The sequence below is a fragment of the Phascolarctos cinereus genome, unplaced genomic scaffold, assembly GCF_003287225.1.
Source record: "Phascolarctos cinereus isolate Bilbo 61053 unplaced genomic scaffold, phaCin_HiC Scaffold_9;HRSCAF=440, whole genome shotgun sequence".
Lineage (NCBI taxonomy): Eukaryota > Metazoa > Chordata > Mammalia > Diprotodontia > Phascolarctidae > Phascolarctos > Phascolarctos cinereus.
In genome coordinates this window covers 263,802,935-263,823,474 of record NW_027556402.1, presented here as the reverse complement: position 1 = coordinate 263,823,474, position 20,540 = coordinate 263,802,935, and the positions used below count along the sequence as shown (strand labels likewise).

The following is a 20,540-nucleotide window of genomic DNA, read 5'->3' as shown; positions in this document are numbered from 1 at the left end:
AACCATTTCTGGTGGCAGTCAGAGGGCCTGCCAACTCTTCCAGCCATGAATCTTGACCCCCAAGAGACACGGCACTGAGCACCCTGGCCCTGAAAGTCCTCTCCCTCTCAGCTGACTGCCCACATTGGAGTTTGGAGAAGCAAGTTTCCTCCTCCCTGGAAGCAATGAGGACCCCACAGAAGCAGACATATCAAGTGGTCCCTTATGGAGACCAGTAGCTGCCCTCCTTGGACTGCCAGGGGCGCTGCCCCTTTGCTGGCACAAGATTCAGGACAACAGAGCAAACTGATCCCAAGGAAATGGGGCTTCATCCGTTGGCCCAGCCCAGGGACCCCCTGAATCAATCCTGGACCCAAGTGCTCCCCAAATGCATTAGTCCTTTGGGAAGGCTGGGGTCAAAGAAGCACCCCCACGCACACACACAAGCCCAGGTCCAGCTGGCTGGTCATCATCAGCCAGTCAGTCAGTAGTCAGGTAGAAGGTGTCCACGATGGGCCACACACAGTGCTGAGCGTGGGGGCTGCAATGGGGGCAAACCCTCCCTGCAGGGGCTCCCAGGCTCAGGGAGTGACCGCCGGGACGAGCAGGGCACAGGCAAGACATGGTCCCCCGGAGGAGAGGGAGGGAGGGAGGGAGGGAGGAGGAGAAGAAGGAGGAAGAGGAGGAGGACGGCGCAGTGCCGGTACGCACAGCCAGGCAAAGGCTCGGAGTCGGGAGAGGCCCCGGGGAGCCCTTCGGGGCACGTGCCGATGCCGCTCACCCGCACACCCCGCGCTCCTCGCCCCCCATCCCAGCCCGGGCACACGCCGCTGGGGGTTAGGGGGAACAGACACCCCGAGGTCTGTGCTCCGCGCCTCGTACGCCTGGTTCTCCATCCCGGATAAGCGGGCCTCCCCCTTCCCTCCAGCCCTGACCTCTCTCGGTCGTTCCAAGGCCTTGAACGCCGGGAGCAGGAGAAGCGGAGCACCCCTTCAGCGCCCGCAGGCCCCCACCTGCCTCCGCGCCGCGCCCGCACTCACCCCATGAGCCAGTCCATGGCGGCCGGGCCTCGCTCTCCTCCGCCGCCTCGGCCTGCTCCGCCTCGACCTGCCTCAGTCTCCCTCCGGCGGCGGCGGCGGCAGCGGCGGCGGCGACCGGAAGTAAACACGCTCACACTCCCGGGCTCGCGCGCGCCCCACCCCCCCGCCGCCGCCGCCGCCCCGGCCCCGCCGGACGTGACGCCACTCCCGCCGCTCCGCCCCTCCCCGGCTTCCCCGGGCACTTCTGGGAAATGGAGTCCTCGCGGCGCAGCCGCGGCGATGCGGATCCACAGCGCCCTCTGCCGGAGGAACCTGGAGCGGCACGGAGGAGTCTAGGAGAGCGGAGGGAGGGAGGGAAGGCCAGCCGCGGGACGGACGCGCGGCCTGTTTGGTGCGCGGGGTGGGGGGTGGGGACTGAGGCAGCGCCGGGGAAACAAGAAATCATGGAAGTAAGCGGGGGAGAGACCGCTGCGCCCGTCCAGCTCAGAGCCCTCAGTGCACAGAAGGGGAAACTGAGGCCCAGCGAGGAGGCAGTCCCACGATGACTGATCTGGGCCCTTTCCACGTCGTCTCCCCCCGTCGGGCAGTGGGTTCCTTCAGGGCAGGCACTGGTCTGTTGGAGCACTGAGCCGGGCACATAGTAGGGGCTTCATCAGTGCCTGACGTGGCTCCGGGGCACGAGCAGTGCAGGGTGCGAGGCTGCGTCTTTCCCGACCCACACCCCAGCCTGGATGAGGGAGAAGAGAAGGCTTTGGGCTTGCCATGGCAGGCGTCTGAGGAGCCCGCAGGTTTTCAAAGGGATTCGTTCAGCCTGCAGGGAGACTGAGTTCCAGAGGGGCTGGAGAAATGCAGACTCTCAAAGGTGGAAAATCCTTCCGCGGTCACTCATCCTGCTGGTCACCTTCTGCCCTGGGAACCCTCCGATTGGCGGGGCTCCTCCTCCGAAGGAGGGTGCCCAGGCCAGTCACCTGCTCACTTCTCACCCCACCTCACTCCTCCGGGGACCTTCCTTCTGGCTGTTGTCTTTTCCCACTCAATTGTAAGCTCCTAGAGGGCAAAGGATCTTTCATATCTGCCTCCCCGTTGCTTAGCACAGTGCCTGGCACGGTGCAGGGGCTTCATAAATGTTTTCTGACCGGCTGACTGAGGGAAAGGAGGGCAGGCATAACAATGACTTGGCCAAGGTCACTCAGCTCACTGGCAGCAGAACCTGGCTTTCCGCTCTCCTCAACCTTCCCCTCCATGGGCACATAGCAGCCCCTTTATAAATACCTGTGGACTTTAGTGGGCCAGGGGAGGCCACTGGACAAGCTGAATGGAAAAGTCAAGCCCATCCAGCTGGGCAATAGAAACCACATCATGGCCATGCTTCTGTCCAGATCCTAGAGTGTAGCATGATGGTCCGCACGTAGTAAATGCTTTCAAATGCCTGTTCACATGAAACCCATCAAATCCAGCCCCCCATCCTACAGATGGGTAAACAGAGGCCCCGCAAGGGGAGACTCATGTCCCACAGCTTCCCAATGTCTACCTCAGATTTGAAATTTGTGGTCTGATGGTGCTGGAAAAGAACCTCAGTGTCACCTTCTCAGCTCTCCCCCCACCCACCCAGGGCCTGGGGAGGGGCAGGACTGTCCTGAGGTCCTGCTGACGGCCAGCCCTCTCCAGAGCTGGCCTTCCTTAGCTGAGGACCCTCCCTCCGCTGTCCCCCCCAAGCCTTGTCCCCAAAGGCTCCTCCTGAGCCCCTGGCCTGGTCCTCCTGCCCCCCTCTGCCTTCTCTTTCAGGTGCCTGGGGCTGCCCTCCCCTTCTGTCCTCCAGCTTGGAACCTTCCTGGGCACCTGAGCTCTTCAGAATTTCTACTAGACACTGAGAAGGACTCAAGGCCCAACAGACCGGGCTGGGCCAGAGGAGGGACAGGCTGGCATCCTGGTGGTCAGGAGGGCCTGGGGACATCACCCAGCCCCAGGATTGTATGAAGACTCCCAAAGATACTGCCATGAATCTGAGTGCCCCCAGGCTCAGGCCGAGGAGGGAGGCAGCAGTCCCAGGCAGGGTCATCTGGGTGCTGGGGGTTTATCTCTTAGATGGGTAGCTCCTTGAAGGCAGGCAGCCTCAGGGCTCCAGGCTCACACCTATCCCTAAGTCTCCCCCAAAGTGAGGCCAAAGGAGGCACTGGAGGGGGCATTAAGGTTATGGTCAAGTTTACAGGTGGGAAAACTGAGTCTTGGAACTGCCTCATCGGGGAAACAGTTCACAGGCAGGCAGTGAGGCCAAGAACAGAGCCTGGCTGCCCCTCCCCGTCCCCCAGCCGTGACTTCTCAGCTGCCCCCCCCAGCATCTGTGGCTTCTCGGAGCCCCTTCCTCAGGCAGGGGACTTCCCGGCAGGCATGGCCAAAGCTGACTGCTGCCCCTCACACGTGGACACTCTGTGAGTCGGTCTGGGCCAGGCCCGGGTGCTGAGGGCACCAGGACTGGAGACCACCTGGGCCTGCTCTGCTGCTTGGGAGCACTCAGGGACCCCCTTCCCATCCCAGTCCCAGCCTGGGGCTGCCTTCTCCTCCCCCTAGGCCCCCAGGCCCTCCCCACGCTGCCCCCACCCCAGGACTGGGAAGTGGGCAGGGGATGTCACTGGACACACATTCTCAGCTAAGCCCGAAGGCCCCAGAACAATGACGTCATCCTCACTAGAAGCTGGGCCTCCATGTCCAAAGCAGGCCTGGGCCCTAGGGCAGCACAAATGGGGCCAAACAGCTGCCAGACAGGCAGCCCCACTGAAACCGGAGGCCCAGGCCCCTGCTGGGGAAAGGGAGGGCAGAGCTGGGTAACCGAGAAGAGAGTAGGGGAGGGCTGGCAGAGAACAGGATGGGACGGTGGCAGCCTTGGCCTCTGTCAGAGAAGACGACTGTCTATACCTGTGGGAGAAGGGCAGTGAGAAGCCATAAGGTGGGGGGAAGCCTTGGAGCAGGGGACGGAGGATCTGGGGGCCGAGCTGACACAGCCCACTCGCTACCTGCATGCCCTTTGGCTGGTCCTCGGTTTACTCCTCTGTGAGATGGGATTAGCCTCCACCACCCCCATGGTCTTCTCTAGCTCCAGACCTAAGGTCCTCCAGCACTTAAACCCAGACCAGGCCTCTTGGCTGCCACCCCGGGTGAAAATGTGAAAGGCCCCCACTGCCTGCCCTTACTCAGGCTTCCAGATACCCATCTAACGTGCCTGGGGCATCCTCCGAGGGCCACCAAGGCTGGCAGGGGAGGCAGTGGGCCGGCCTGACTCTCCCCCACCCCCTCTTCCTCCTGCCCTCCTCCGTCCCATTTCTGTAATGTTATGAGGTTCACAGAGCACAGCCACACAACCGCCCTGGGAGGGAGTATAGACTTGGGGCTATTTCCCGAAATCCTGCTTTGCTATAACACGTAGGGGGCCCTGGAGGACAGCTGCTCATTCCTCCTCCTCTCAGGGTCCTAAAGGTCACCTTGAAGTGCTGGGTTTCTAATACTGTTGCTCATGAGCCCCCATCAGCATACCTTCCATTAACACTTTTTGTAGTTGTTAATTAGTTGTATCTGAATGTGACCCCATTTGGAGTTTCCTTGGCAAGGACACTCGAGGAGTTTGCCATTTCCTTTTCCAGCTCATTTCACAGAGGAGGAAACTGAAGCAAGTAGGGTGAAGTGACATGCCCAGAGCCACACAGCTAGTGAGTCTCTAAAGCCAAATTTGAATTCAGGTCCTCCTGACTCCAGGGAGGGTGCTCTATCCACTGTACCACCTAGCCATCCCTTAATTAGCCTTTTAAAAAAGATAATTACCACCACAGCCACAGATCTCCACACTCCCCAAGGTGCTCACTAAGGTGATATACAGTTGCCACAAGACATTCCCTCTCAAAAGTTGGGGTGCAATCTCCCACAAATACACCTAGAGTCCAGGGCCCAGAGCATGCTGGGAAGGAGCCAAAGGGCTGAGTCACAGCTAATTCCTGATTCCTGGAAGTTCCTCTAGAGCCTTAGGGGCCAACAGCTCTGAAGCAGCTTTTCTCCTCCAGCGGCCATCTCTCTGTGTCCATCCCTATACAGACTGGTCTTCAGGGTGCCTCCCTTCTTGGGGGGCTGTCCACTCGCCCTTGATATGTCTCTGCTGTGTATTCAATTGGCCTCTTCTATCCCATGATATCACTGATGGTGTCAGTGAGAGGGGGCATGCTAAGGAGAGGGACAGAAGCAGAGATAGAAAAGAGAGACAGAGAGAGGAGGGAAGGAGGTGGGGGAAGAGAGAGATGGGGGTCAGGAAGGATGGAGATGCCAAGGTACCAGCCCCACCCTCCATCTGGTGGATGAGGTAACAGATCTAGAGAAGGGAGGGGACTTCCTAGGGCATGCCCTGAGTTCTTGGCAGAGCCAAGGCTTGGACTCAGGTCTCCTGATTGCTGGGCCCTAGGACCCTTTCAGAGGGTCTTCCAGAGAGCTCACATTAAACACTGGCATTATCCCTTGGGAAGCAGCTCCACCTAATCCGGCCTTTGCATGTTCCCTGTGAAGAGAGTTCAGTCTTCTCCCCCGCTCTCCCCATATTAATTCTGAACTTTAGCTCTCCTTGTGGAATCCAGGGCCTACACATGTGTTGAGTACCTCCTCTGTGCCCAGAGCCCATGTGTCCCAACCCCCCACCCCACCCCGTCAATTCTTGACTGAATAACTGAATTTTTCCTTCTGCTTCAAGCCCCCAGAGGCATGGTGAGCTTCTTTGGTGAGCCAATCACACCTTGCCCTTCTTGACCTGATTAAAGAAGAATTTGACCTGCTAAAGAGATCTGTGGATCCAGACCAGGGCTTCTTAAACTTTTTCCACTCTCCACCCCTTTTCAACTGAGAAATTTTTAAGTGATCCCCAGTATATGGTGTGTAAAATAGGTATACAAATCCGCCATTTGCTGAGAATAAATCATAAAGAAATGCATTTTAAAACAGTCCTTTGGCATACATATGATTTTACCATTTATTAAAGATGAGGGCAAATTTGCATACCACTGAGGTGGGTGTGCTTGTCCATTTTTACATGGAGAATTCAGTCTTGGCAGAATATCTGATACTGCAGGGTGTGGATCATCTTCCCTGTTTTTCAGAGATGATTGGTATTTTCAATGCTGAGAACGCCACTTCACATAAATCCATAGTACAAAATGGCAGAAGCATGTCTAGGACCATTTCAGAAACTGTTGGAAATCCTGTCCTCATCTCAAGCCAAAATGCATTGAACAACTTTTTAAGAAACCTGTGTCACTTGATAACTCGGCAAATTCTTCTTGAATTTTTAATGGCAGATGAGTGGTGTTTTAGAATTCAATCAAATATGGTTTATGAACCCAACTTAGTTTTTTAGAATCAAAATTTGAAGAGAAATATTTTTGAAACTGTGTCTCCAGGCATTTCAGGTGATCAATTATAATTCTTAAAATTAAGTCCTTGAGAAGATTATTTTCAATTATAAAATCATCTATAGCTGTAAACATTTTTTAAATTTTAGCATTTTATTTTTTATTTTTCCCCAGTTACATGTAAAAACAATTTCCAACATCCATTTAAAAAACCTTGAGTTACAAAATTCTCTCCCTTCCTCCCTCCCCACCCCCCATTGAGAAGGCAAGTAGTTTCATATAGGTTATACATGTGTAGTCATGCAAGACATTTTCATATTAGTTATGTTGTAAAAGAAAATATAGACAAAAAAAACCCTCAAAAAATAAAGTAAAAGAAAAATATGCTTCAATCTGTACTCAGATACCATCTCTTCTTCCTCTGGGGATGGATAGCATTTTTCATCTAAGTCTTTCAGAACTGTCTTGGATCATTGTATTGCTGAGAATAGCCAAGTCATTCACAGGTGATCACCTTACAATATTGCTGCTACTTTGTACACCGTACATTTCACTTTGCATCAGCCCATGCAAGTCTTTCCAGGTTTTTCTGAGAGTATCCTGCTTATCATTTCTTATAGTACAATAGTATTCCATCATAATCACATACCACAACTTTTCAGCCATTCCCCAATTGACAGGCATCCCCTCAATTTCCAATTCTTTGCCAGAAAAGAGCTGCTATAAATATTTTTGTAGCTGTAAACATTTCTAAAGAACCATTTCCACCCTGTTCTTCCATATGTTAGCTTTTTAGTAAAATTTTCAATTTTATCTTCTAATATAAACATGTTACATTTTTTCCTTAAAGCGACATGTTTCATTGAGTTTTTCAAAAATATCTGACAAATAAGTTTTGAAAGCCATAGGTCCCTATAAAAAAGTGAACAAAATTGGATTTCTGCTCAAGAATATAACAACTTCATCTTTCAATTTCAATAATCCATTTTAACTTCACCCTCTTGAGAGCCACCTTATCTCTGCATGTAGTAATGAACTTTTGTGTCAGAGTCTGTCTTTCCAAAGGTTTCAAACAAACGACTGTTACAGCAAAGTTTTTAATGAAGTTAATGATTTTGATAGTATCTCGAAACACAAGATCTAACTCTGGTGATTTTTTGTTTTTGGCTACAAGTGCCTCCTGATGGATCATGCAGTGACAAAAGTGATATGCTCATTGCCACCAGCTTTAACTTATGCTACAAATCCAACATTCTCACCCATCATTGCTCTAGCACCATCTGTACTGACTCCAACACAATTTCTCTGCTATAACCCTTCATTTGCAAAAAAAATCCATCAACTTTAAGATGTTTGTCTTCCGCTCTTGTGTGCCCTTCCAAAGGGTGACAACAATAATTCCTCATGTATGCTTCCTTCATAAACATATCTTAGATAAAATAACAACTGTGCCATGTTAGAAATCTCAGTTGTTTCATCTAACTGTATTGCAAACTTTGGGCTGCCCTTAAGCTTGGTAATAAGCTGCTAGTACTAGTCATTACTAATTTCAGAAATTCTTTTGGAAACAGCATCATTTGACAATTTTACGAATTTCGTCCCCATGCTTTTTCCCATGAACTATTTCTGACATTTTAATAGCAACAGATAACAGGAGATCTCCTATCGTGTAGGGCTTTTTAGTTTTTGCAACTGAATAAATCTGGTAAGATGCAAGTCAGTACTTTTCGTTGACAGCAACACATTTCTCAAAACATTGGTTTTCTTTACTTGAAGATTTTAAAAAATGTTTGAAATATTCCCTTAGTTTATTGCAGTATGCTGCATCCTTGGTGTTAAGATGTCATTTTAGTTTGGCTAGTTTCATGCTCTCCAGAGCCAAAACATCATTACAAATTAAGCAGAGAGATTTTTTCCACACCATCATCATTATCTGAAGTAAATCCATATTGCAAAAATGACTCAACATAATTTCTTTTTCTTGTTAATTCATGTGTACTACCTAGTAGTGAAGACTCTGCCTCATTGTCACCAGTATTTTTACCTATTCTGTCTAAATTTAGCCACTTATCATAACCAAAAAATATTTTTGTCCTAAAATATAAATAAATATTGCTAATAATTTCTCAAATAAATATTAGTTTTAGTGTACGAAATTACATTTGTTTGTGCTTAATTTAAAAAAATTAACGTTCACACTTACATACATACACGGTGCTGATGGTGGAGAAATATTAAAGGTCTTTTATCTTTACCTACTACAATTAAACACATGTTTCTGCAAAAGGAGATAAGAGCAAGTTTTAAAATCAAACATTCTAACACAATACAAAGCAAAGATACGCTAATCTGATATTTATATGCTGAGCAATGACAGTAGGAAAATATTAAAAGTCTCTATTTTCCATAATTAAACTATGATATTTCTGTAACAGCAGAAAACTTTGTATGTGCAGCGAAAACCCTGTAATTCATAACGCGATAGTCTCGAATCCGAGCTGACGTCCTTCTGACAGCATTTGTTGGCGTTGCGTGGCGTGATGGTATGCGCAGTACAAAGCGTTCATGTTGTGTGTTCAAAACCAAGGCTTCGATGAAGTCATGTGATGCAATACAGGGAAGTGCTGCCAGAAACACCTCGGATTCATCACTCATTTGATTTTGAATTCATTTTTAGTTGTTGCACGTTCAGAAACCTTTTGCTGTCACCAAATTTTTCGCCACCCCACACTCAGTCACGTGATCCCATACGGAGTCACAGCCCACAGTTTAAGAAGCGCTGCGCTAGCCATCTTGTTTACACATTTAAAAACCCAAATTTTGTTGATAGGTTGATTGAGGTGGGGGTGTCAAGTCGACCTCTCCACAACATCACCAGATCAGAACCAGGCCCCACTGACCAGCTGATTAATGATGCTGTCAGGCCGCCCACGCTGGGGGGCTGCAGCCTTAGCCAGGGATTGCTGCCTCCCATGCTAGGAAGCTTTGACTCCATTGCATTGAGTACTTCTGGAAGGACCCTTACAGACCATCTAACTCAGTTCATTTTACAGAGAAGGAAACTGAGGCCCAGAGAGAGGGGTGGACTAACTCGTATGGAGTCAAGCCAGGACGGGAACCAGCCTCCTGATCCTTGATCAACCCTGTAAGCCTTTGTCACAGCCACCAAGGGAGTGATGAGGTCTGCTTTGCTCCTGTTACCTCATGACTGTCTTCACCTACTTCCCTCTGCCTGGTGCCCCTTCCTCACAATGACATTCACCATCATTTCATACCCTAGAATGGAAGCTCCTCATGGGCAGGCACTGCTTCCTTTTGGGCTTTGAGCCTGCAGTGTCCAGCACAGAACAGGTGCTTCATAAATGCTGATTGGGGCAGCTTGAACTTTTCACTTGGGTAGGGCATGGTCGCAGGACCCCTGAAAGACAAGGTCTCCATCTGGGCTGGCACTCTGCCTCCGTCTGTCTAGGGCCTTGTGGGCTCCCTTTCTTCCTCTGAAAGTCGGAGGCCCCTGGGCTCAGTGTTCTCTAAGGCCCCTCCAGGAGGCTTCAATGAATCTTGATGTCGGAGTCAAGGTCCAATGTGTCCAACTGTGGCTGGTCAGACCAATACGAACTCAGAAGGCTCTATCCCAGGTCAGGCACAAATAGTCCACAAGAATCTTTGGGAGACAGATGGCTCTAAATTTGCACATCTCATGTTTCTTTTGAGCTACTTCAATTCTGCTTTGCTTATAGAGCAAAGCACCTTCTTGGATGAGGGCATATCACTCTGGGTGGTCCTGTGCCAGCATCATCCAGGTCACAAATAGATTCCAGAGTTCTTCAGAGAGACCTCGCGAAGGTCCTTGTATCACTTCTTCTGTCCTCCATGGGAGCATGTGCCCTGTGGGAGGATCTCTGTAAAATAGTCTTTTTGACAACTACTGGGGAGCCAGAGCCAGGACAAGGATGCTATGCTACGGAGGGAGGGGGGTAAGAGAAGACAGCTGGACCATGAACCTGGAGCTCACAGCCAAGCTGGAGAAAGGAGACTCACACCTGGGACGTAAAATACATCCATGCCACTCTGCTGGCCCAGTCAAAGCTGAGTGTGCTCTGAATGAATGAAGGAAGGAAGGAATGAGTGGTTGAATGAATAGGTGAATAAATGAATGAATAAATGAACAAATAAGAGAATGAATCAATGAATGAGTGATTGAATGAAGAGATGAAAGAATGAGTGAATAAGTGAATGAGTGGTTGAATGAATAGGTCAGTAAATGAGTGAAGTAATGAGCAAATAAGAGAATGAATCAATGAATGAGTGAATAGGTGAATGAATGAAGTAATATGTGAATAAGTGAGTGGATATGAATAAATGAATGAGTAAATGAGTGATGAATAGGTGAATGAATGAGTGAAGTAGTAAGTGTATAGCAAAGGTATAAGTATACATTATATATATGTGTGTATGTGTGTATATGTATGTAAAGTGAATGAGTAAATGAGTGATTGGATGAATAGGTGAATGAATAAGTAAAGTCATGAGTGAATAAGTGAATGAATGAGTGAATGAAGTCATGAGTGAATGAGTGAATGAAGTAATGACAAATAAATGAATGAATGAGTGAATGAAGGAATGAGTAAATAAGTGAATAATGAATGAATTGATGAAAGAATGAACAGTAGTGAATTAATAAATGAATTCGTGAGTGAAAGACTATGAGTAAACAAATAAAGATGATTAAGTGATTAGAAGAATGAATAAGTATGTGAGGAAATTTTGAATTTACTCATAATTTATGATTAATAATAAATAAAGAAGTTACTAGTCAGGCACTGATTTGAATAAGGCTATCCGGTATCAGAGCTGGAAGGGACCTCCTTAGGTATCCATTAACCAGACATTCTGATGTTAGATTCCATGAATTTGTTCTGTCTGTTTTCTTTTTTAATTTGATAACTGCATTTCAGTATAATGGGTTCTCATTTTATTTTGTGCACTTAAAAAGTTCACTCTAAGAAGGGTTCCATGACACAGAAAAGGTTAGATTCCCTGCTCTAAAGCAAACTCCTCTTCTGAGACATCATTGTGACATAGGGAAACAGGTGTTGGGCTGTAATCAGAAGCTATCTGTATTCAAATCCCACTTCTTGGACATGTCATTGCAACTCTTCAGGACTCTGTTTTGTCATCTGTGAAAAAGGGATGATACTTGTGAATCATAAGAGAATATGGATCTATCGCTCTGTAATTCTAAAAGCACTATAAACCTGTCAGTTAGTATTGCTACCATTATGTTGAGGATGAGGAAACTGTGGGCAGGTGCGGGCAGGTGACTCCAGTCTGAGCTGAGGTGGGTCGTGCCCCTTCCCTATTCAGCGTCATTCTGGCTTGAAGTGGCCTCAGAATATTACAAGCTTTTCTTTATAGCATCTATAAATCTGTCTATCTTCTTATTGGGGTGTGTGTGTGTGTGTGTGTGTGTGTGTGTGTGTGTGTGTGTGTGTGGTGTGTACCTCCTGGCCTGGAAAGGGCTTGCAAACAGCTTGAAGTATCCAGGCAGGGTCAAAGCAATTGGGTTGAGCCCCCCATTCCCTCATCCATCTCCTACAACCTGGAAAATGCCTGAACTTCAGAGGAAACAAAAGGAAAGAAGCCAAGAGAGAAGAAAACTCAGCTTTTCTCCCAGCCCTGTAGCCCACAGAGCGTGGGAGGGTGGGCCAGGCCGCCCTGGGAGAAGAAAGCAGGGAAGGCTTCTCTGTGGAGGGGCATGAGACCGGAGTCTGAAGGCTGGCCAGGGCCGGCAGGTGCAGAGGAAGGGGAGCCCATCGGCACTGGGAGCCCTCGTCTCAGGGGCAGAGGTGAGGAACCCAATCCCCACACAACTCTTGGAAATCCAGGGGAGCGTGCTCACCTATGCCAGCTCCTGGAGTTCCTGTCCCTATGTCCATTCTGTCCTCTAGACACCAAGGATCACAGCTGCAACTTTATCCCTGGGGTTCCTCTAGGACTCTTGACTAGAAGCCAATCAGGGCAGCTAAGCTCAGGGCCTTCTCCTGTGTCTTTCTCATCTCCGGCTTCACCTCCAAGTCAGCCGTCGTCATTCTGTCCTTCCCACTCCGAGCTATGCTCTCCTTGGCCAAGGAATTCTTGACGGTGCCTGGCATTAGCATGAGCTCTCCTTCCACCAGAACAGACCCCCAGCCCTGTCCCAGCCCTGGTAAACAGGCTCTGTGAATTGCTGTGGCAGAGATGCTGACCTCATCCTCCACTGTGGCCCAGCTGGTCGAGAGCCCCTTGGATCTGATGTGGGTCATTTTCGGCCAGGCTCACGAACAGGAAAAGCCTAAGCGAGGCAGGAGTTGAGTAGCTGACCGTCCTGGGCCTGGGCTGGGCTCCAGTCCCTTTTTGGTTTTTCCTCTTGTCCCCAGAGTATTGGGAGTTCTTAACATTCTACTTTCCTTAGCTTTAGAAGCCCGGGCACCATTCTTTCAGGGAAGTGCCATGCTGGCCAGTCACCAGTCCTCGGTCAATGAGCTCTCTGTGCAGCCACCATGACCTCCTCAGGTAGCTCACTTTTTTCTTCCTCACAGGAATCGTCCTGGCCCAAAAGGGCAGACAAGTGCTGAGAACTGGCCACGAAAGAAGCCCAAATCCCATCCCTATGGTTGGGGTGCTAGGCCGGGGAGGCGTACTCTGTCGCTGGGAATTGCACCTGCTAGGTCTAGGAGGCTGTGGGTGGTGGTGATGGGGGCAGGGGAGAATAGGGAATAGGAGTGTGGAATGCAGCTGGGAAGGACCCAAAGAGCTCAGGAGGGAGCAGAATGAGAAACAGGGTAAGAGAAAGCCAAGGGAGGAAGGGAACAAAGTCAGCCTCAGGGACAGGAATAGGGGCCCTGTCCTCTGGGCCCTTAGCCTGGGGAGGAAACAAGGGCCTGAGCCCCTGCAGTTTGCCCTCTGTCCACCCTTGCCCAGGAGGCAGGCGTTGGTTGTGAGTGTGACCTTCCCTGACCACAGAGGCATCGGCTAGGCCCTCGGCAGTCCTTGCACCAAACTGGATGGCCAGAGAGGCAGGCTGGGAGTGCCTTCTGGGCATACGTGGCTGAGGAGGGAGCAGTAAGACCCTATAGGTGCTCCGCAGGGGCTCTCACTGGAATGCCCTATCCCCCGTCCTCCTGTGCCAAGGCTGGGAAGGGAAGAATGGCAGCTTTGTACTTGGGCTAGCCTGAGAGCTAGGAGGAAGACGTCCTCCTACACTTTAGGCCTAGGCGGTCTGTCCAAGCCACTTTAGACCTGGGCTCCCCTGCCAACCTGCCTGGGGAAGTGGCCTGGCCCCAGGACCTCCCTGGGGGCCAGGTTTGGGGGGCCCAAGTTGGGCCGACTCTCACAGATACCAAGAACTGGACTGGCCTCACACATGGCCCAGTGGGCAAACAGCCTCCTACAGCTTAATTGCTGGAATGTCTGGCTAAGGTCTGGGGAGGACACGGATGAACATGGGCCTGTGGGTTCCGGGCCTTGCCCACAGCCTAAGGGACTACCCTGCTCATGGCCCCCTCCCAGGCAGGCCCCGGTGTCTTTCCTCTGCCCATCGGCCACCCCCCGGGGCAGGACCTCTCTCTCCCCCTAGGTTACCCTACCCAGCCCGGCTGAGGGAAAGCAGCACATCAAAGGACTGGTTTTGATGCAGCAACTCCCAGCACCCCTGTGAGGCAGAGAGTACAAGGCTTATTACCCCACTGGACAGATGAAGAAAGTGAGTCTCAGAAAGGGGAGGGGGTCATAGAGCTAGAAAGCACTGGGGCCAGGGTTAGCCCCTCCGCCCGGCAGTCTTCCATCTTCCAGAAGCAGGCTCCTCACTTTATGCTCCTCACTTTCCCTAGGAGGGCAAGTCAAGCAGGGCCCATCCTCTTTCTGAGCCTCAGAGCCAGGCTGTACCTGGCATCTCTCATAGCCCAGACAGAGGCTGAGGTTCTGATCTCCCTGCCAGCCCTGGGCTGAGTGAGTCAGCCAGCCTGCCCGGGCTCCCCTTTCCTCCCACAACCCACAAAGAGCCCAGGTCCCATGTGCTGATTAGGAAACAGCCACAGAGGCAGGGATGGGGGGGATGGGGATGGGATGGGGGGACCCTAGGGGTGAGGAGGGGGTGGGGGAGGGGTGGGGATGGGAATGGGATGGAGGGACCCTGGGAAGGGGTGAGGGGAGAGTTTGAGGAGGAGTGGAGGGGTGGGGGATGGGAAGGAAATGGGGGAACCTTAGGGAGGCGGGAGACCATGGGGGGGAGGGGGGAAGCCTGGGGAGGTGGGGGAGGATGTGGGAGAGGGAACAGCCTGGGGATTTCTCCCAACCCAGAGCAGATGGGGACGAAGTGGTACGCAAAGCAGTGAGCTGTGGGCCTGGGGAGTCAGAGTGGCTGCCCTGGAGGGGGAAGAGCGGGTTTTCAGTGCCGAGGCAGCTGCCCAGAGCTGCCCGGAGCTACTCAGCAGGGCTCCCAGATCCACTTGGAGAGATTCTTGTCCACTGGGGCTGGAGGAGCCTGCAATGCCCAGCTCGGCTCGGGGGCCCTGAGCATCGGGACCCAGCTGTGTGGAACTGCAGATGTGCAGAAGCCTTCTGGGCTTCTCATTCGCCTGCCTGTGCGGGCAGAGACGTGTGGATGCCAGCTTGGGAGCAGAAGGGGAATGAGTGCAGACTAAAGGTCTGCGGGCTGCATCACTGATTCACTTGTGTTGGAGAAGAAGGAGGGAGCGTGACCTTCTGCAGGCCTCAGTTTCCCTAATCTGTCCAGTGAGCAGGTTCTAGGCACTGACCTTCCTGGGTTTTTCCGGGGGTGCTCAGACCCAAGCCTAGAAGGCTTCTTCACATCTATAGTTCCACACAGCTGGGTCCAGATGCTCAGGGCCCCCGAGAAGGTTCTTCCCCAGCCGCCTGCTGACGGCTGCCTCGGCACTGAAGACTCAGACGAGAAGTTTAATCTCCTTCTCCCTCCAGAGCCAGGACGTGGCTGTGAATGAAGGCACCCTGGGACCCACAGCAGGCCCCCTGGGAGCGGGCACTGCCACAGGGCTACCAGCAGGTGGCACTGTGGAGCTGTCCTTTCCTCTCTGGCCCTGGCCCAGCTTGGGTGGGGAATCAGCCCTTACGCTCACACTTCAGCTCCCTAGCTGCGTGGCCTTGGCAAGCCCCTTCCCTCTTTGGACTTCCTCACTTTCCCACTCTGTAAAATGAAGCAGCGAGTCTCAGGCGCTCTGGCCTGAGACTTCCCACATCTGTTAAGGGCACCCCATGGCATCCCTCCATGTCCAGGCCTGAGCACCACACCTGTCAGCTGCTCACAAGTAAGCCTGGCCTCCTACCTCTCCCACCCACCGGTGTCTCGGTCACACAGGGCTGGAGGTGGAAGGAGACTATTTAGTCCAAATTGCAAACGAAGAAACTGAGGAAGTCCCGAGCAAGGATTGTCTGAATGGAACGGGCGCTGCTCTGACCCAGACCCAGTGCCTCACTGCCCCAAACTCCCTCATCAAATAGAAGTCCAGTGAGCATATATCCCCTCTCCCCCCGTCCTGGCCTAGCTGGGGATAGCTGAATGGGCAAAGAGCAGAGGAGGTACGGGGCCACACAGAAGGAGATGCAGGCCCAGAGGAAAAAGAGCTTCCAGCTCCAGGCCCCCAGAGCCCCAGCTCAGGGAGAGAGGACAGGCCTGGAGACTCCTTGGCTTAGGGGGACCTTAAGCATCCCCCTGTCTTGGGAATCTCTCCGTCCCATCCCTGTGCCCTGGGGGGCTGGGCTTTGAAGATGAAAGGCACAAGGCTAGGGCGGAGGCAGCCTGGCATGCTGCTGAGGCCTCAGCTTGGCGTGGGTTTCCATTCTTCCTGGCATGAGATCATCCTCTTCAGCAGAGGATGCCCCACCCACTGAGGGAGGAAGGACTTCTAGCCTAAGCCCCAGGATGCCAGCCTCTGGCACTGAGACTAGGCGAGTGCCCTCTCGGACCTCTCACATGGCTTTCCCTGAGGTTCCCAGCCTCCCCATGGGGACCCAGGAGGCAGCTCCCACCTCCAAGAACTCAGAGCTCTATATGTGTGCGTGTGTGTGCATGTGCATGTATGTGTGCATGCACGCGCATGTGCATGCATGGGTGTGCGCATGTATGTATGTGCGCATGTGTGTGCATGCATGTGTGAGGTCTCTAAAACCCTGCTCCTCTCTGGGTTGCTAAGTTTGAGGTCTTTTAGAGGGGATGTGAATGGGACCCCACCACACACGTTTATTAAAGAGATGTCAGTGGATGGCTGCCGGGCCCTCAGGATTGATAAGGGTCTTTAGAAGGATGTGGGGGATGTGGGCATGTTTGAGGACAGAAGAGAGGGAGGGGGCATGATGGAATGGGCGATCTGCTGGAGAAGGTGGGCTGGATGGCATCAAGGCTATGTGCAGAGGGGCTGTTTGCCGCAGCAAGGAGAAGGGCTGCCTCATCATTAGAGACTAGAGCAGAGATCCCTACTGTGCGCAAGGGGCTGAGCTCAGAGGAAGGAGGAAGGAGGCTCCATTACCAGACTTTACAACTAGGGAAACTGAAGCCCAGCAAGGGGGAGAGACTTGCCCAAGGTCACATAGCTAGCAAGCGGCAGAGCTGGGATTTGACCCTGGTATCCAGCACCTGTCAGCTTGGGGGCTTCCAGAGAGTCTGGACCTCTCTGGGTCTTGCTGTTTAGCTCTCCTACATACACTTGTTTGTGTCTGTCTGTCTGTCTGTGTGTCCATCCGTCTGTCTGTCCATCCATCTGTCCATCTGTCTATCCCTCTGTGTGTGTCCACAGTCTATCCATCTGTCTGTGTGTCTGTCCATCCATCCACCTGTCCATCTGTCTGTCCTTCCATATGTCTGTCCATCCATCCATCTGTCTGTCCATCCATCTGTCCATCTGTCTATCCCTCTGTGTGTGTCCATGGTCTATCCATCTGTCTGTGTGTCTGTCCATCCGTCTGCCTGTCCATCTGTCTGTCCTTCCATATGTCTGTCCATCCATCTGTCTGTCCATCCATCCATCTGTCTGTCCATCCATCTGTCCATCTGTCTCTCCCTCTGTGTGTGTCCATGGTCTATCCATCTGTCTGTGTGTCTGTCTATCCGTCTGCCTGTCCATCTGTCTGTTCTTCCATATGTATGTCCATCCATCTGTTCATCCATCCATCTGTCTGAATCCGCCGCTATTCCCACTTTGCTGGGCTGCCAGGGAACGCTTTTGGAAGGAAGGAGTTGCTAAGTTGGGACTTGAAAGAAGTGAGACACTTCACTGACCAACCCATAACCTTCATTGTTCTGATTTGCAAAGTGAAGGGCTTAGGATGAGCCTGGGGAGTGGAGAAGAAGGACACCGCTCAAAAGCTCAGCCTGCTCATTCTCTCTCTGTGGGAGCCTGGGTGAGGCGATCCAGCCTGACACACTGTTACGTGCATGTGCTCAGCACCAACCAGGGGCCAGGCTTCTCACTAGCTGAGCCTCAGTTTCCCCATCTGTAAGCTAGGGGAGTCAGACAAGGCCTTCTAGCTCTGAATTGCCATCCGTGTGACTGTCTGCTCAGGTCGCCCAGTCTCCCTCCACCTAAGGGTCCCTCACCAGGGTTCAAGTCCCAGAGTCCCCAAGAAAGGCCTTGCTGTTGAGCTTGGAGGGAAGGCAGGGCTGTGCACCTGAAGGCTAGAGGCCTCTGGAGATGAAGTCTTACCAAGTTTGGCCGTTGGAGGAGGAAGGAACCCTGGGGAACAGGACATGGTCCCGGAACTCTCTCTGGATAGCTGCCACAGGCAGCCAGCCAGATGCTCAGAAGGGGAGGAAGATGGGGGGAGGGTCTTTGCCTTCCTCCCACCCCACCCCCAATCTCCCAAATCCTTCTGGGCCCTTCAGCCTTCTTCTGACAGTGAGGCTTCACACCTGAATGTGCCCGGGTCAGATGATTTCCAGCAGGACCCTTCCATTTGTCACAGGGTTTCACCCCCCTTGATCACCAGTGAGTTGGGCACGTGGTGGGCAGGAGCAGGGGAGGAGCCTGTCAGCAGCTGGGGGGGGTTGGCTGGGCACAGATGTTAGTTGGGTCAGAGGGATGCCCCCAGGTTTGTACAAAGGGCCCTGGCCAGGCCATAGGGCCAGCAGCCCAGCTGATCCTCCTGGTCAAGAATATTCCTGGGGAGGAGTCAGAGACAGTAGAGTTGCAGGAGGACTAGATGATGGGGCTAGTCTGGGCAAGGGCCAGAGCAGGGCAGGCAGAGCTGAGTTAGTTCACAGGATACCCCTGCAGGCCACACCCTGGGTGGGAACAGCCTCAGGAACCTCCATGCCCGGCCTCTTTGGGCAAACCTCCTTTCCTCCTGGGCGTCAGTTTCCTCAATATTCAAATGAACAGGTTGGACCGGATGCCATCTCTCTCCCCATCTCTAAGTCCTACGATCTCGGGAGGTCTGTGGGCCTGAGAAGACAGAATGGTGTCCTATATGGACTCAGGTTTGTGAAATCAAATCTAGGCTTGAATCTCCCCCCTCCCCTTCCCATCCCACCCCCCTTCGCTTAGGGACACTGGACAAGCCCGCCATTCTCTGATCTTACTCTCAGTTTCCTCATCGGTAAGATGGTGGCTCTGGCCTGGCTGACCTCCAAGGTAACTGCTAGCCCTGGGATTTCCTGCCCTTCGGGTGCCCTGTGCTCATGGCTTCAGCCTGATCCTACAGCCCACCTCCTCCACCCAGGACAGGCCTGAGGAGATGGCTCCAGGGCCAGGGAGTGGGGGGAGGCACTTTAGCCAGGCAGCCTCAGCCTGTCATCAGGAGGTACCAGCCTAAAGGGTCTCACTCTGAGCTAGTGAGTCCCTAAGGGTGCCCGGAGGGGAATGCCACTGGACTCTCCCTCCCACTAATAAATGATGCTATTGCTGAACGTGGGGCCAGCTGCAGCTGTGCACCTGGGCATCTGTCTCTGGGCTGGCTTCTCTGCTGTCTCCCGAGAACTCGTAGCTGAGCTCAGGCCACAGGGCTGGTTCTGCTTGGTCTGGGAGGGCACCGTCAGTCGTGGCCAGGGACCTCGATGTCCCCACCTCAGGCCCAGGGGGCACCGGTGATCAGCTAGAGCCTTCCTTCTCATGTTGAGCCCAGATCTGCCGCCCGAGGACCACTGCCCACTACTCTTAGCTCTGTCCTAGCGGACCTGGAAGCACAGCCCTTCCCCCAAGAGAACCCTTCACATACGCGGAAAACCCACCACCAAGAGACCTTGGAGGAGGTGCCGGAGCAGTCAGAAGCACAGCTGGAGGGCCTTTTTTTCTTCACCCCCCCACAAGCCTCTCCTGCTCACGCTCTCCACCGCCAGCCCAGTGAAATGCCCTTGGACCTGTGGGGGGGGGGTCCCCGTGACCCTCCTGAAAGGGCAAGCTTCTGGAGGACAGGCACCTTCCTGCCCGTCTCTGTGTCCCCAGCACACAGCGCACAGTAGGTGATTCACAAATGCTTCTTGATGGTGTAACATTTGCCTGTTAGTCTACACGTGCCCTTGTGATCCATGAGTATGCCTGTGGACGTGACCCAGGCTGCCAGAAAGGAGGAGTGGCCTTCCTGACTCTGAGGCGCTGCCAAGGCTATAAATAGATGTTCTCTGATTAAATAGAGCTGGCCTGAGCTGAAGCACCACCCCCCTCCCCAAGCTGGCCTGGTCCAGCCCAGCCCAGGGTCCAGTCCAGCCCAGGGTCCAGCCCAGCCCAGGGTCCAGCCCACCCCAGCCCAGCCCAGAGTCCAGTCCACCCCACCCCAACTCAGCCCAGCCCAGCCCAGGGTCCAGACCATGGTTTCTGGGGCAGCCCCTGACTCCCCTTTTCCCTGGGCACGGCCCCCTGGTCTTTCACCTCAGCTTTACGCAGCTCACCTCCATGAGAAGGCATCTGCACTTCCTTCAGCTCTTCCCTCGGGCCTCTGGCCCCATCATTCTGCCGAAGCTGTTCTCTGAAATGACCCATGAGCTCCTAGTGACCACATCAAGGGGCCTCTTCTCAGCCCTCATTGCCCTTGATACCCGCAGCCTGGGCCTTGTGGGCACTCCTGTTCAGGATCCCCTCTTCTCTCCTGGTTTTCCTCCTCCCTCTCTGGCCACTCCTGCTCTGTGTCCTTGGCTGGC

The 20,540-nt window shown here is 52.8% G+C and overlaps 1 protein-coding gene across 1 annotated transcript in view; it reads right to left on the bottom strand.

The window, feature by feature from the left end:
- MOB2 (MOB kinase activator 2) overlaps nucleotides 1–1,211 on the bottom strand; it is a 98,288-nt gene extending 97,077 nt beyond the window's left edge. The window contains exon 1 of the mRNA XM_020970762.2: nucleotides 1,020–1,211. Coding sequence (XP_020826421.1) covers nucleotides 1,020–1,036 — 17 coding nt within the window. The 5' untranslated portion in view covers nucleotides 1,037–1,211. The remainder of the gene's footprint in view (nucleotides 1–1,019) is intronic.
- Between the last annotated feature and the right edge of the window lie 19,329 nt (nucleotides 1,212–20,540).